Source organism: Dermochelys coriacea, chromosome 2, assembly GCF_009764565.3.
Source record: "Dermochelys coriacea isolate rDerCor1 chromosome 2, rDerCor1.pri.v4, whole genome shotgun sequence".
NCBI lineage: Eukaryota > Metazoa > Chordata > Testudines > Dermochelyidae > Dermochelys > Dermochelys coriacea.
In genome coordinates this window covers 251,900,467-251,918,129 of record NC_050069.1, presented here as the reverse complement: position 1 = coordinate 251,918,129, position 17,663 = coordinate 251,900,467, and the positions used below count along the sequence as shown (strand labels likewise).

Sequence of the window (17,663 nt, the reverse complement as noted above, 5' to 3'; positions counted from 1 at the left end):
CTGCTGAAAAGTTGTGTTTACATTTTCTGTAAAGAACCTTTTTTCCCCCCTTTCAGGCAACAGATTTTTGCTGCCTTCACAGAGGAGTTTTGGCAGCACCTTTTACAGATCAGATATTCCATTTCATCATTCCAGCGCTTGCAGATGTGCAAACACTTTTCCCATATGAACTCTTCCTGAATGCACTATTAACAGAAAGCAGGCGTTCAAGAAAAAGTGATAGAGCTCCATGGCTGTTTTACTTTGTTTAACTGTGGTGAACATATTTGGGTATGAAAAATATATTCTATTCAGTTTAAAATTTTATTTTTGTGTACTGTATAATATAGTTCTTTGAATTGGCATGTTACGTATCACCATAGTATATTTTAGTATTCTTCATGGTCTGAAAAAGAAATCAAAAGTGATGGACAGTTTAAAATATGAAGATCATTAGATGTTCTTCTTACAGCCCACTCCAAGATTCATATAATCTTTGCAATATAGGGCATCTACTTTAATTGTAAGCTTTTGGGCATATTGTTAAGGGATCTTGTTGAACACTGTTCTATTCAGCCATAGTACAGCATGATCTGCTTACTTTGTTTTATTTCTGTTGTGCTGTAGGATCCCTTTCAGAGGAAGGGTTACTTGTTATTTAAGGGTACTCCAACATTTCTTTCTCAGTTACTGTGTCTGCTACTGGTGCACTGTCAAGATGCAACCAGTGATTCTGAAGATGAGGATGAAGAAATCAGTAAGATGATGACCATACCTGTAAGCTTAAAGGTTTCTCTGAATAAAATCTTATTATAGCAACATCATAGTTAAAATGAGGAAGGCACTTTCATTGTATTTCCTCATTTAATTTACGGATGCAGTGAAACCGCGTCCTCGTTCCTCCTCCCTCCTCCTGCCCATGGCAATCAGCTGGCTGCGACATTCAGGGGGCAGAAAGGAGGGGAGGAGTGAGGACTCGGCACGCGGTCCTCCCTCCCTCCCCTGCTTCCTGCCCATGGCAATTAGCTGCTTTGTGGCGTTCGGATGCAGGGGAGGAACGCTGCGTCTTGCTGCTCCTCCTGCCTCCATGAACGCTGCAAGCCAGCTGATAGCCGTGGGCAGGAGGGGGGGATGAGGGGGAAGGCGCTGATCCACAGGATCTGTCAGCGGGTGGGAGCCGCTGGGGAAGGGGGGCAGCTTAGGGGAGCAGATGGGGGCAGCAGTGTGGACAAAGCAGGCAGCCAAACGACCATTATAGAGAGCATTGCACAACTTTAAATGGAGCAGTTCTGTAATTGATCAGGGACGTAAGATTGAAACAATGTTAAGCGAGAGGACATTAAGTGGGGAGTTACTGTATTTGTACAGCACATAGTACAGTGAGGTCCTGGTCCATGACGGGGCTTCTAGGCGCTACAAAAATACAAAATATATAACCAAGAATTCTTAAAGTACAGGAGCAGCAGCACAATCATAAGACACCCTGTATAGTAAAAAGTTTGTGCTTCATAAAACGTATCTGATTAAGACTTCTTTTTTATTTTAATCTTGTTTTACAGGGGAAGGGATGGAAGTGAATGTTGGATTCCACAGAGAAATCTTATAGAAACTGCTTACGAAAGGGTCTCAAAATAGCTTTCTACATGAAATTTTGCTAAGATCAACACACTTTTTTTTTAAACTTTCAGATTTTGCCATTTCCAAGCAAAATAAATTCTTGAAAAAAGTGACCCATTAAGTTAATTTAGGTAGGAATACAGTAGAGATTTAGAATGATTTACTTAGATTCGAAAAAGAATAATCAGTTGACTTCTAGTTTAATTTTGTATTTAAAGGGGACCTTTTAGGGCTTGTACTGATAACACTGAGTTTTCAGGACACAGCCATCAAATCTTCGCACTTGAAATATTTATTTTCTGTTGAGAGAAATTTATATATTCTTCTTGAATGCTTGCTCATGTATATCATTTTAGGTGTGTGTGCACCCATGTGCACAGTTGGTCGGAGATTTCTGCCTTAGCGGTATCCGTAGGGCTGATGTGGTGCTCCCATGCAGTGGTATGTCAGGTGCGCTGGCCCTTGCCCTTCAGTTCCTTCTTACCGTCTGTGACGCGTTGGTGGAGCGCTTTGTTTTGCTTCTCAAGAACAGCGTGGTTATCCATTGACTAGTTATAGTTTTTGTTGTTACATAGTGTCAAAGATAGTCGATAGTGTTGGTTAGTCAATAGAGCCCAGCTTGAACTTTGTCCCGAGCGGGTCATGCCCTACTCCCTCGGCTTCGAGCTGTGTGTGTCATGTAGCAGGCCAAGGCTGATCACCGATCCTCACGATAACTCTCTTAAGCATCTGGGAGAAGGCCATAGAAGACAGAGGTGCTGCATCTGTAACAACTTCGCCCGCGGACCCAGAAGGAGTGGGAAATCTGCTTGAGGATATTGATGGAGGCTGCTCTTTGCCTGGTGTCGGAACCCTCCACTACGGCACCTACACCCGGCACTTCAGCCTTGGCACACAGCATACCATCGGCGCTGGACTTGGCCTGGCACCATTCCATTTCGCCTGCGCCGAAGAAGAGGCTGAGGAAAAGAAGCTCCTCGGCATGGAAGGAGCGGGGGCCTTGGGCAAAGGACCTGTGTCAGGCCATGTGCCTGCTGTGGGGCTTCATGTGGGTACCGCGGAGGTCAGACCTGCCAAGGACCTGCCTCCTACCCCGGGCAGCGGCAGGGGTTCCTAGCCAGTGATAGGGCCTTCAGTGCCTGAAGCAGTCCCGGCGGCTAAGGAGCAAGGCCAGCTGGCTCACAGGTGTCACACCAGGTGACCGATACGGCTCTGCTCGTGACACCGAAGGGGAAAGCCAGCGAGATGCTGCAGCATAGACTGATGGAACACCCCAGATCACAGGATCACAGGTGCAAGTCCCCATTGTTGCAACCTCAGGACCTGGCACCTCAGCCTAGCTGCTGGCCAGACGACCTAGATCTTAGAGTTCCCTTCCTACTAAGCGAGGGACTCCAGACTCGTGGTGCCATTCCCCGTACCGCTGACTGTCTGGCCATAGGTCACTTACATGCCAAACAGCCTCTCCCAGAAGGTCTCATTGTCGTCGATCTCTGTCCTGGAGGGCTCGTTCGGGATCTCAGACTGTGATTTTTAGCCCATCACTGAGATGGGGCAACTCCCCTCTGATGTGGGAGACCGAGGCGGCACTGGCTGCAATGCCGACGCAGCAGGAGCCGTGGCCCCGCCATTGGCCATACTGGAACCCTTGGAGGGTGATGGTGATGCTGGTCCAGTACTCCCAGCCCTCCCTGATTGCATCGGACAAACCAGCTGAGGTACTGCTGATGCTGCAATTGGAACATGGCACTGTGGTTGAAGCAGAGTCCGCACACTGTACCCTGACACCGAGGGAGCCCTCCCCCAACAAGGGAGGGAATGACACCATCTCTCAGGCAATACAATCATCCTTGTCGTCCCCAGATGAGGCGGTGGCCGGACCCTTCCACACCAGCAATCCCCTGGATGACTTTAAGGAGCAGCAGACCCTCCTTAAATGGGTGGCTGAAAACCTTTGCTTGCAGATTGAGTAGGTTGCTGCGGAGGCAGACGACCTTTTCAGTGTCATCTCAGCCATCACACTGGCAAAAATTGCATTGGCTGTCCACCCAGGGTTGCTCAAAATAGCCAACTTGGTGTGGCAAGTCCCCTTATCTATTCCGCTGATGGAATAAAGAAAACGGAAAAGAAATACTATGTCCCTGCAAAGGGCTTCAAGTATCTGTATTCTCATCCCCCTGCGGTATCATTGGTTGTATCCGCGGCAAATGAAAGGCCACCTCAGCTGACCACTGAAAAATAAGGAGGCCAAAAGACTTGACTTATATGGCAGGAAAGTTCATTTGATAGCCAGCTTACGGTTTCAGGTCTCTAACCACCAGGCCCTGCTAGGACCTTATACATTTAACCTGTGCGACTCCCTGAATAAGTTAATGGAGACCCTCCCACAGGAGCGTGCCCAAGAGTTTGCCATGTTGGTGAGCGAACTAACGGCGGTGGCCCGGGCAGTCCTCTACATGGCCTGGGACGCGACAGACTTGGCTGCCAATGTGGTTGCATTGGAAGTGGCCATGAGACACAGATCCTGGTTGCAGGTTTCTGGGCTGTCCCAGGAGATGCAGACCACAATCCAGGACCTGCTATTTGAGGGTTCGGGGCTCTTTTCTGAGCTAATTGACTCTAGGCTCCATGGGCTCAAGGACTCAGGAGCTATCCTCCGATCCCTGGGCTTGCACACCCCTCGGGAGTCCAGGAAGACATTCCGTCCTCTGCTTCCTTCTCCTCTGACACAATCTAGGTCCTGGGGGGCTTCCAGGTCTGGCTCCTACAGGAGAAAGGAAAAGGACGAAGGACCTAAGAGATGCTACCTGTCCTCTTCCTGTCCGGCTGCCCAACCTGACTCTCCCAGAAGTCAGGGAGGCCAGAAGCAGTCATTTTGAGGATGTACTCGAGGACGCACCCCAGCCAATGTATTGGATCCAACCCTCCCTTTCCTCAACCACCTCCGCCCCTTCCGCTCGGCCTGGTCCTTTGGAACGGCTGGGTGCTAGATATGGTTTGTTTGGGCTACACCCTGCAGTTTATAGGCAACTACCTCTCCAAGTCCCCTTCCCTGTCCCTCTTCAGCGACCCTTCTTACGATCAACTCCTCGTTCAGGAGATCGAAAACCACCTGCACTTGGGGGCAGTGGAAAAGGTCCCTCGGAACCTGGAAGGCAGAGGATTCTACTCCAGCTACTTCCTGATTCCGAAGGCAAAAGGAGGCCTCAGACCCATCCTAGACCTGCATCGCCTCAACAAGTCTCTCAAGAAGTTGAAGTTTTGCATGATCTCCATGGCCTCCAGCATCCCATCCCTGGATCTGGGAGACTGGTATGCTGCCCTCAATTTTAAAGGACGCATACTTCCATATTTCCATCTTCACAGGGCATTGATGCTTCCTTCGCTTCATATGCTGGGTCGGCATCTGAGACTGCCATAACATGAAATATATGGCAGAATGCAGGTAAAACAGATCAGGAGACATACCATTCTCCCCCCAAGGAGTTCGGTCACAAATTTAATTAATGCATTATTTTTTTAATAAGCGTCATCAGCATGGAGGCATGTCATCTGGAATAGTGGCCAAAGCATGAAGGGGCATACGAATGTTTAGCATATCTGGCATGTAAATAACTTGCAATGCCGGCTACAAAAGTACCATGTGAATGCCTGTTCTTACTTTCTGGTGACATTGTAAATAGGAAGCAGGCAGCATTATCTCCTGTAGAGGTAAGCAGACTTGTTTCTCTTAGTGATTTGCTGAACAAGAAGTAGGAGCGAGTGGGCTTGTAAGCTCTAAAGTTTTACATTTTTTGTTTTTGTTTTTGAGTGCAGTCACACTAAAAAAAAAAAGAAAAAAATCTACATATGTAAGTTGCACTTTCATGATAAAAAGACTGCACTACAGTACTGGTATGAGGTGAAAAAAATATTTAATATATTTCATTTGTTCTGTTTAACCGTGTGATTAAAACTGCAATTAATCACAATTAATTTTTTTAATTGCGATTAATTTTTTGAGTTCATCACATGAGTTAACTGCAATTAATCAACTGCCCTAATTTATTATTAATATTTCTATGAGCTATCAACATTTTAAAGTATACGCTGCTCCTTCCCCAATTCATTTCCCCCCCAAATTTTAATCCATTATTTTCGTGGGAAATAAGTTGTGCTTATATGAAGACAAAGTAGCTGTTGAGGATTTACTAGATTTAGATAACTTCACAATAATTATGGCCATCTTTGTTGTTTAAAATAAACAATTATACAGTTATAACTTTGAAATTGATAATTTTTTGTATGCAAGAATACATGCAGAAACGTCTATGTTGACACCACCCTGAGACAAGTGGAGAGAGTTTACTCTTGGGAACAAATCCTGCCCCCTACTTTGTGGTTGTGGACAGCCCTCTGAGAACTAGTGTAGTTTCATTGTGCAGAGGCTGATACAGGATTTGTGGATCCTATGTAATAGACACACATTCCACCTGTGTGCCAAAGAGCCCAGCTGCGTGTGGCTCTTTTTTGCAGGCCTGTATCCCTGTGTAGCAGAGAGATGGGGTCAGGGTCACAAACCTATTTACTGCACTCTCTATACACCATTCCACTTATCTTCATTTTCCTTTGTGGTTCACAACTCAGCTAATGTAGTTGTCATTCACAATTTTGTTATACTTTTCCCCCCACCCCCTCTTCATCCCACCAATCCAGGCTGTCCCCAAATCATCGTAATTCTTCTTGTTCAATATCGCCACAATCAATCTCAGCCCATAATCATCTCTTGCCTTGACTGCGTCAGCCTCCTTCATTCTCATGATTTACCCCCTTGCTCCCTTCCAGGCTGTCCAAACACACCTGGAAAAAGTCTTTCTCTCCAAGTGCTATGACTTTGTCACTTTTTTCTTGAGTCTCTGCACAGGCTCTCTATCTCCTCTGTCAGATCAGAGTTCATGTCCTCCCTTCAGAGGTCTTCTTAGCTCTACCCTTACACGTATTTGTGCTCTCACAGCTTCCTTTCTTCCCTCCACTGCATACTGTGCTAGCTTTGTTTTTATCTTTCTATTAGCCTTTTCCATGCCACTTCAATGCTACTTTGCTTTGCCTGAAAAAGATTTTCTTTTCCTGGGCAGCCATAGGTCTTTTTTTATATTCCTCCTCAGAATTCATTTCTTATGGCTAGCATTCTGCTGCGAACCCTTCAGTCGTGCTCCGGTTTCCAGTCCTTCATCTTATCATAAATAAAAGTAATAATAGTTAACACAATGTAACTCTTATTACATCCTAAAGTTCCTGTGTGTGCAGCATGCAAAATAAAAATATGCATCCTATGCACTGTGCTTCCTAGCTTTGTCAGTCTGCTAATTATCATCCCTTACTAATGTTGAATTAACTCATTTTGTTATCTGTATTAGATTGCAAATTCCTCATTTTATTTCACATTGCAAAGCACCTTGCACACCTATTGTTCTATATAGTTAATAAATACTAGTCGATAGAGATTGCAGTGTAAACAGCACCTTTCTCTATAATGTTAAGAAAACCTATCAAGAAAATGAATTGTCAACATTTATATTAATATTCACTATCTGATGCTCAAATCAAGAAGGGTTATTCACTAGTGAAAGCTGGAGTAATATGACCAAGAGCCTCAGAGGCCTTTGATGTTGTTCTTTCTGCTTTCTCTTGAAAGACAATTAGCACTCAGAACACGCTGACAATTGAGATGTGTTCTTATACAATATGTGAAATTTCACAGGGTGTGGGTTTGGTACAAGTAGCTTTATCACCAGCTTTTATTCCTCTGCTGAGTGTGAACACTGAGTAGGAATTTTGTTGTTGTTGTTCTCTTTCCTGCAGTATTTTTGTTTGTCATTTCCTGTAGTAACTGGAATACTTCCTTTAATGCTGTGTTCCAGTAATATGGCAAAGTACTGAAGATGGTACCTTGGCTTCCATCTCTCCAAACTCGGACTATTCTGTCTATTTATATGATATGTCATGCTGATTATGAATACAAACTGGTCTTGAGAACAACCTCTCAGCAAAGGCAGCTTGTCAGATTTTTTGTCAGTTTTGCATATGTACACTGACTTTTTTTTTTTTAAAATATAGTATGTTAGCATCACCCAAGAATCTTCTTCTAAGAAGCTTTAAATAAACTATTTTATTGGTTGAATAATTAAAGTAATATATGACCCCAGAATCTTTGTTTTTCTATATGTACAAAGCAAGACTTCAAAATCTTTAAAAGTTAAGTTAATAGTAGCTTGGAAAGCACCCTCAAGAAATGAGGCTGACATATAAAGTCAATGTATTATATATATTTTACTATGGAACTAAAGTTTCACTAACCTTTGAATCATTTATATACCATTCCTTAGTATGTTTACTATTGCTGTTATCAGCTGTTGTAGAATGAGTAGCGAGTGTACAAATCCAAATGAAATGCCTTTTAAGAAAGTTTTTAGTAGCTATTTTGTTAATGTTAATAAATTCTCTATTTAAATATTTTTTATCAAAATAAAAAAGTGATTAGGCTATAGACTATTTGCATGTCAAATGTTGTTCTGCCGGTCAATGTCTTTAAATGAATTAAGTGCATTTAAAAACATGTTAAAAATAAACTGGTATTCTTGTCAATTTTTAAAAAAAAAATCATGTTGGTTTGTGTTTAGACACTGTGTGCCAACTTTCCGCATGGAGTACATTTTCATGACTTAAAAATTTTTAGGTTTTGATAATGTAAATGCTGGCAGATCTTGAACTAAATGTTCCATGGAAGTTTGTGGTTTGGCACCTGAATGCTGGTTTGGTAAAAATGGAATCTAAAGGTCTGTTCAGAGACAATTTACAATAATTGATAAATACCCAACTGTGTCTGACTTAAAAGAGAATAGGCAAAACCTCCCCCGAGAAGACTCCACTGCTTAATAGCACTCTGCCACATAGATTCATAGATACTAAGGTCAGACGGGACCATTATGATCATCTAGTCCAACTTCCTGCACAACGCAGGCCACAGAATCTCACCCACCCACTCCTGCAAAAAACCTCACATATTTCTGAGCTATTGAAGTCCTCAAATCGTGGTTTAAAGACTTCAAGGAGCAGAGAATCCTCCAGCAAGTGACCTGTGCCCCATGCTACAGAGGAAGGCGAAAAACCTCTAGGGCCTCTTCCAATCTGCCCTGGAGGAAAATTTCTTCCCGACCCCAAATATGACGATCAGCTAAACCCCGAGCATCTGGGCAAGATTCACCAGCCAGATACCCAGGAAAGAATTTTCTGTAGTAACTCAGATCCCATCCCATCTAACATCCCATCGCAGGCCATTGGGCCTATTTACCATGAATATTTAAAGATCAGTTAATTACCAAAATCATGTTATCCCATCATACCATCTCCTCCATAAACTTATCGAGTAGAATCTTAAAGCCAGATAGATCTTTTGCCCCCACTGCTTCCCTTGGGAGGCTATTCCAAAACTCTGATGGTTAGAAACCTTCATCTAATTTCAAGTCTAAACTTCCCAATGACCAGTTTATATCCATTTGTTCTTGTGTCCACATTGGTACTAAGCTTAAATAATTCCTCTCCCTCTCCAGTATTTATCCCTCTGATATATTTATAGAGAGCAATCATATCTCCCCTCAACCTTCCTTTAGTTAGGCTAAACAAGCCAAGCTCCTTGAGTCTCCTTTCATAAGACAGGTTTTCCATTCCTCGGATCATCCTAGTAGCCCTTCTCTGTACATCTGCCCTTTCTTTCCCCTCCCCCCCCGTGAGCACTTTACGTACGTGTGTGTGTGTATGTGTATGTATGTGTGGCTAGAGAGACAGTGAAAGATTTGAGTGCTCCCATCCATAGGCTAAATCATCATAGCTCAGTGATGTTTGTGGAGCTGTAATATTTTACACCGGCTAAGGATCTGGCCATATGCGTGGACATGGAAAGTAGGCATATATAGGTCTGCTCCAAAGCCCATTGAAGTCAAAGATGGTCTTTCTAGTGCCTTCAGCAGGCATTGAATCAGGCACATATTGTACTGACTCATATACCTGCCTGCGTTGGGGGTGGAGGGGGGTTTAAAACCTCCTCCAAAATATTTTGCTGTAACCTGTGAAATGGTTTTTTAATACATTTATTTTGTGGGGGGAGTGAATTGTGTTAATTATAGTAAAATTCTGAAGCTTTGTTTAAAGAACTGTAGGCTCCATAGTGTTAAAGTTTAAGAGGTCTTCAAAACGGATTGTTTTTTGGTATATTTTACAGGGTGACGGGAGAATATCAGTACAGTATATAACTGAGGAGTGTCTAAAGAAATTGGATACAAAACAGCAGACAAACACTCTACTGAATATGGTCTGGAGAGATTCAGCTAGTGAAGAAGTCTTCACGCTGATGGCATCAATCTGCCACACACTAATGGTGCAACACCGAATGATGGTGCCAAAAGTCAGGCAAGTACCAATAATATGGAACTATAATTCTAGTAGACCTAAAACTTTGACTCTGGTTTGTGGTCGCATGCAAGCCTGTAATGATGATGATCTGCTTGTCTGTCGACTTTTTGGTGGCGTGCTCAATCGTGGTATTGAAATGTATAAGAATCCTGCTTTTCGTGTACTTTAGGGAGAAAACTTCTTTTGCAATGCAATACTGTGCCTGTTGAGTGTGCTGCCTGCTCATTCTGGAAAGGACCACTGCATACATAAGTGTGCACCCCTCATTTATTGTTAATGCGTTCACCAGTAAAGCTAGTATTTCACCTGTATTTCAATCATAGGTGTCTGAAGCTGGTAGAGTATTCATGATCAGGGTGTGTGTGTGTGTGTGTGTGTGTGTGTGTCTTGAAATCCTAAATGTAGGTGAAAATTTGGAGCTATTAATTTTGTAGAGTCCCTTTAAAAAGATTGAAAAAATACAGGTAGCTATGATGAGACTTAGCTTCCTGTATTCAAAATAAAGATCCTGATTATATTTTTATCAGATATTTAATTCAATGGTACATCAGTAATAATATTAAATAGGGCTGTCAAGCGATTAAAAAAATTAATCCTGATTAATCGTGCAATTAAACAAATAGAATACCATTTATTTAAATATTTTGGATGTTTTCTACATTTTCAAATATATTGATTCAATTACAACACAGAATACCAAGTGTACAGTGCTCACTTTATATTTATTTTTGATTTCAAGTATTTGCACCGTAAAAAAACAAAAGAAATAGTATTTTTTCAATTCACCTAATACAAGTACTATAGTGCAATCTCTTATCAATGAATTTGAACTTACAAATGTGGAATTATGTAAAAAAACCCAAAAACCTGCATTCAAATATAAACAATGTAAAATGTTAGAGCCTGCAAGTCCACTCAGTCATACTTCAGCCAATCGCTCAGACAAACAAGTTTGTTACAATTTGCAGGAGATAATGTCACCTGAAAGTGAGAACAGGCATTCACATGGCACTGTTGTAGCTGGAGCTGCAAAATATTTCCATGCCAGCTGCACTAAAGATTCATATGTCCCTTCATGCTTAAACCACCATTCCAGAGGACATGCGTCCATGCTGATGACGGGTTCTGCTCAATAACGATCCAAAGCAGAGTGGACCGATGCATGTTCATTTTCATCATCTGAGTCAGATGTCACAAGCAGAAGGTTGATTTTTTGGTGGTTCCGGTTCTGTAGTTTCCAGATCTGAGTGTTGCTCTTTAAGTCTTCTGAAAGCATGCTTCACACCTCGTCCCTCACAGGTTTTTGAATGCACTTCAGATTCTTAAACCTTAGGTTGAGTGCTATAGCTATTTTTAGAAATTTCACATTGGTACCTTTGTTTTGTCAAATCTGCTGTGAAAGTGTTCTTGAACATGTTCTGGGTCATCATCCGAGACTGCTATGATGTGAAATATATGGCAAAATGCAGGTAAACACAACAGAGATATACAATTCTCCCCCAAGGACATCAGTCACAAATGTAATTAACATATTCTTTTTTTAACGAGTATCATCAGCATGGAAGCATGTCCTCTGGAATGGTCGAAGAATGACGAGCATACGAATGTTTAGCATATCTGACACGTAAGTACCTTGCAACGCTGGCTACAAAAGTCCCATGCGAATGCTTGTTTTCACTTTCTGGTGATGTAAACAAGAAGTGGGCAGCATTATCTCCTGCAAACTTTAACCAAACTTGTTTGTCTGAGTGATTGGCTGAAGTAGGATTGAGTGGACTTTGTTTTATTTTTGAATGCAGTTATTTTTTTGTACATAATTCTACATTTGTAAGTTCAACTTTCATGATAGAGATTGCACTATAGTACTTGTATAAGGTGAATTGAAAAATATTATTTCTTTTGTTTTTTACAGTGCAAATATTTGTAATAAAAATATGAAGTGAGCACTGTACGCTTTGTATTCTGTGTTGCAATTGAAATCAATATATTTGAAAATGTAGAAAACATCCAAAAAATTTAGTAAATTTCAATTAGTATTTTACTGTTTAACAGTGCAAATAATCACGATTAATTTTTTTAACTATTTTTTTGAGTTAATTGTGTGATTATTAATTGACAGGCCTAATATTAAACTATTCTGGAGTAACTAGTTTTAGTTAAAAACGTATACAGTTACTGGTGGTAAAATGAAAAGCTTTAAGTATTTTTGGTATGTATTAAACATAATCAATTCAAACTGCATTGTAAACAATGATACACCAAACTAATTAATTAGATTCTATCTTAGTCCAGTGGTGTTTATAGCTGTTAGAGGAAGTAAGATGTCAGTGAAACTGTGATTGCTCGATTAGGGTAATTAGCTCTTTGTAGCCTAATTGCATTAGGACAGGATGTGAGATCTGAAGATCATAGCAGCAGCTGAATTAGTACGCTTGTTTTATTGTTGCAGCTAGTCCATTGCCTTGGATAATAATTACTGGATTTAAATGCATCACTGCTCTGGCTTGAATTTACTGGTAAACTGTGTGGAAAAGGTGCTTAATGAATAAAGAAGTCTTATTTAGCCTTAATTGTATGAGTAAGGCATCTGTTCCTCTGAGGAACCATAGATAGAAGTTGTAATTATTGTGGTAATGGATTAGGTGTTATGCATTAATATATATGTCACAGGTTTTGTAAGATGGTTCAACAACTTAGAAATATGCAAACCTATGTTAAATCAGTTAGAGTAACACAGCTGTTCCATACTGTAATTATTTTGGAATAGTTACTGAAAAGATGAGTATGTCTTCTACAGAATTAAATATTAGAAACATTGATTTTTCTGTTTCTCAGGTTATTAGAATAAATATATTTTAAAGGCATATTGTCAGTCTTTCATAGCTAGTTGTTTAGCTAACTTCTTATCTGTTTATAATACCTTTCATTATTAAAACTTGATTGAAGTTGAAAATCAGAGGTTCTGATGCTGGACCCATTGAAGTTAATGATAAAGCTTGCTTTGTCTTCAGTAGGTATGGGATCAGGACCTATATTACTTTTCTCCATTTATAATGTTAGGTTACTTTTACAGAATCCTCAACATTGAAAATAGGTTAATCAGTGTAAATGTTTAGTCTGTTGCACTTTAGGTTTCTCATGTACTAGCACAGTTCTGCTATATTTCATAAGAGCATCTGACAAACAAAACTGTAAAAACTCATTGATATTTTTTCTCAAATATTTTCATAACATTCTTCCATTATGTTTTAAAGCCGTCAGTCCTGTAAACACTAACAGATGTATTCAACATTAAGCATGAGTAGGCCCATTGGCTTCAGTGTAGTTTTCAGAGAATTAAAGTTAAGCTTACCCATGGAGGTATTTGCAGGATTGAATCCTATAGTTTTATATCTCCAGAAGATAAATACAACCTTGGTGTGCTTTTTTATTACAGTTTAAATGTTGCCTATAGGTTATGATCCAAAGACCATTAAAGTCAGTTCTTCCATTTGTGTTTAATGGATTTTGGATCAAACGTGTGGTATCTGGCTGCTATGACAAATATTTGTGTGTGTTTATTGTAAGGAGATTTTGCCTATTGTTTTGAAGTATTGCATTTTGTATATTTTTCACAAGTAGTTCAAAACTTACAGGGCATTTGTTTCAACTTGCGTACTATCGCTTTTTTATAGCCTATTGAGAAAAAATGCTCTTCCTTGTTTAGCACGTGTTCAAGTTCAGGAGTGCTGATAACTGTAGCTCTTAATTGCCAGTTACAGATTTAGTTTTCATCACAACTTTAAACTGTAAAGATTCACTTTTATATTTATTGTATGGTAGATTTAATATTGCTCTTAAAGCTACTCCAAAGTTTGTCTTTTTGAGTCTGGTTTACTTAAAATACCAATTATTTTGAGTAAATAATATTTACCTAATAAATTATGATTGTTGCAGAAGCCATGTTAAAATGGGAACACTGGAGATAAACAAGAATAACGTATTCAAAATAACCTTTCATTTACAATGTATTAGATGTTCTGGGGAAAAAATTCCCATTAAATTTGAAGTCTCATTGATAAAATTAATCTGGGATCAGCATGAAAATTTTATATATTGAAAAACAGAACTCTCAAATATAAAAGTAAATCATGTCAATTAAGACAAAGCTAGCAATGTACGGCATTGCAAAGTGAGACAGTAAATGAAAATAATTAAATTCCACCTTTTAAAACTGAAAATATTGTTAGAACAAAAATTTAGCATACGGTTAACTCAGATGAGTGGTAGGGAAAGAATGAATGTCTTAAGACTGTGAGCTTTTAAAAAAAAGCTTTTTAAAAATGTACAGTTTATTTCCTTTATAATAGAAAAATCTTACCTTACAATGTGTACATACTACATAACTCACTGGAAAGGTAATTCCTTTGCTTTCTATGGTTCTTCAGTGCAGCTGGAGAGATGCATTGGTTGCAAAGTATTCTAGAAACATAAGGATTGTCATTCTGGATCAGACCATGGTTAAATCTAGTCAGATATCCTGTCCAACTGTGGTCAATATCAGGTACCTCAGGGGAAAGATACAAGATTCTGTGTACTAGATAGTTTTGCCTGTGGGGGATGTTTCTTCCTAACATCAACCAGTCAATGGTTGTCTTCTGCCCTGAACCATGAGGGTATATGTCCCTATTTTTCAGTCAGTCTTAACATAACTGTGGATAGTCTCATTGTCCAGAAAAATGTCTACTCTTTCTTTGACTCTTGCTAAACTCTTGGTCTCATTGATACTTGCTACCGTGAGTTCAATTTAATTTTACATGTTAAAAAATATTTCCTGTTATAAATTTTACATTTTGGCTTGTCAGAATCACTGAATAACCCCTTTGTTCTGTAGTATGAGAGATGTTAAATAGGGATTTCTCTATTCCTTCCCCCCACACCATATCCATGTCCCTTTTATTCCTCTCTTCTTTAAACAATCCTAAACTTTTCAATCTCTTCTTATGCAGAAGCCTTCCCATGTATCATTCTCTAATAATCGTAATAATTTTAGTTGCCTATTTCTGGACCCCATTTATTTCTGCTTTCTCTTTTTAAGATGGCATGATCAGAACTGAACTGAACTTCACATAGCAGCAACTGAGAAGTAAAATATGATTTACTGCTTTCATTCTCCTTTTTAATCATATATATGAGAGAGAACTGAAGCTTTTGAAGGTTAAGTCATCACTTATACTTTACCCACTATCCATTACCTTTATGATAGTTGCTTTTGTATAGTACATCTATTTAGGGGCAAATTAATTTATTTTTTCTATTTTACCTAGTATTAGAAACTGATAAAATGTACTTAAATACAACATAACCTAATCTACAGTAATTAATTAGCATGTAAATATGTTCATGTGGAGATCAAGGAAGAAGGAGGCACGCCTCAGGGCCCTATTTCACCTGGGGTGTTCACTACTTCCCACCACCCAACACAGATGTAATGAGGTTAGGTGGTGTCCATATAAAATAAGTAAGAACTATTAATTATTCCTCAAGGAAAGCTTTTAATGATTTTCTACTATAACAGCATAAACAAAACAAGAAAAGAAAAACCAAAGACCAACACTGAGTAAGAATTAATATAAAAGGCAGATTATACTGAAGACGAGCGCAAGTACAAGTAATATTGTGGACTATTTGCGAGTTCCTGAACAGTGACTCTACATATGCAGGTCCTGGCAGGTTATAATAAAAGCCCTGAAGACAAGCATAGGTAAAACTATTTTTCACCAGCCCTATATTCCTGGTGTTTTTAAAGGCAACATAAAGCTGATGAACGACAGCGCTACATGCATTTGCTAGGACTATGTAAAAGACAAGCAATAACACATGCAGAGCTATTATGCATCAGCCATCTACTATTGATTTTATACTATGGTATTGATACGACTATGATCAATTCGGCTTGAGCGACCAGACTTTTTTACTCCATAGACTTACCCTGCATTTGCCGAAAATACGTTACCCTTCAGTCGGCCGTTTTCCGCATTGGCCAGGTACAGACGGTTGAGAAGTGCACATCACTTCGGTTCAGGGGGTGTGGGTCAGGTATGACTGACAATACACACTCTTGTGCCTTCGCCTTTTTATCTGGTCTCACGGCCGTGTTTTAGAACAGACCAACCAATCAGGGTGGGCTACATTGTTTATGTGGTTGCCCTCGTATAATTAATTTTTTGGCCTATCAGATTTTGAATGTGGGTAATTTTGGATTGATAAGTACATAGTAATCAGCATAAATCGCTATCTGGTCGCCTCATTTCCTGACCACAAGTCATGAGCATAAACTTTATTTTTTGCAAGGCTTGCATTTTGCAGAATACGGAAGTTTTGAGGCCTAACATTTGCAATACTTCTGTTTTGTTCAAACTTGACATGACAGTTCAATTTATTCACAGTTCATATATTCTGCATTAACATGGGTGCATTACAGAATCATGTAGTTGAACAGGTCCTTCCGAGGAATTTACCATCTAAATTGGGTAGATGTGAACAAGCCCAATTAAAGGAAGAAGCATAAATGTTGGAAGACATAGTCATAGTCAATCTATGTTGGGAAACCAAAGGAGATACAGGGTGAAATCCTGACTCTATCAGAGTCAGAGAGAGGTATGCCATTGACTTCAGTGGGTCCAGGATTTCATCCATTGAGTGTAAAGTTTATATGTAACTTGATGATTTCCTTTATTGGATATTATAAAAAGACCTGACAAGATAACTGAGTCATACATAGCACACACCCGTAACTGCTGATCTAGGCAGGATTTTGAAGGCTCTTTGTTAGAAATGTTGCATGCTCAAGGACTTATTTAGGCCATTTATGCAGGTACCTTACTTTTAAACATCTGAGCAGTGTCACTGATTTCAAAATTAGTCTGGGGCTACACAAAATGCTTAAAATTAAGCACTTGTGTAATATTTTCAGGGTCAGGGCCTTATTGATTAGCAGCCTTCTGGCTGGTTTGTGTAGGGCAATTGCTAATTTCAGTAAAAGTGCTTCATAGTAACAATACATTACTACTGTTTGATTTTCAGAACACTGCTAATCTTCTCCCATGGGCAGATGATGAGTTGGAAAACTGACATTGTAGTATAATGTTAGCAGTCTGCTTTCACATGTAAAGGGAAGTTATTTAGTATTTCCACATGGCTACCTTTGTATATCTTTCTGGGAGCCTTCTCATTTTAACAGGCACGTTTTGGATTTATTTCTTGTATTTGCTCTTATTTTTTTTTCTATGAGTTAGCACTATTGCATTTATTTTTTAAAAAACCTTTTTTCCTTATCCGCATTATGCAATTTTGTTGTGATATATATTAAGAAAAAAAGATAGAAACACAAAGCAGCTTTCATTTGCAGTTTTATGCCAGAGGATTTGTATGGCTCATTTAATGGTAGTCACATATGCTATTTTCTACCTGTGACACCTGGCAGTTCGAAGGAAGTGTCAAAATACACTGCTCCTGCAATAGTGACCTTTACTAGACTGTATGAGCTTGTCTCATTCTATTGTATTCTCTTCATTAACTTAAATGGTCTCAGTGGGAAACTGGGCTCAATTTATGACCTAGACTGAAAATCTTGCCTT

General features: G+C 39.7%; 1 protein-coding gene across 1 annotated transcript in view; it reads left to right on the top strand.

The window, feature by feature from the left end:
• The window catches only part of UBE3C (ubiquitin protein ligase E3C), a 183,000-nt gene that overhangs the window by 39,798 nt on the left and 125,539 nt on the right, over window positions 1–17,663 (top strand). The window contains 5 exon segments of the mRNA XM_038389495.2: window positions 57–88; window positions 91–270; window positions 607–634; window positions 636–756; window positions 9,854–10,041. Of these exon segments, the coding sequence (XP_038245423.2) occupies window positions 57–88; window positions 91–270; window positions 607–634; window positions 636–756; window positions 9,854–10,041 (549 nt within the window).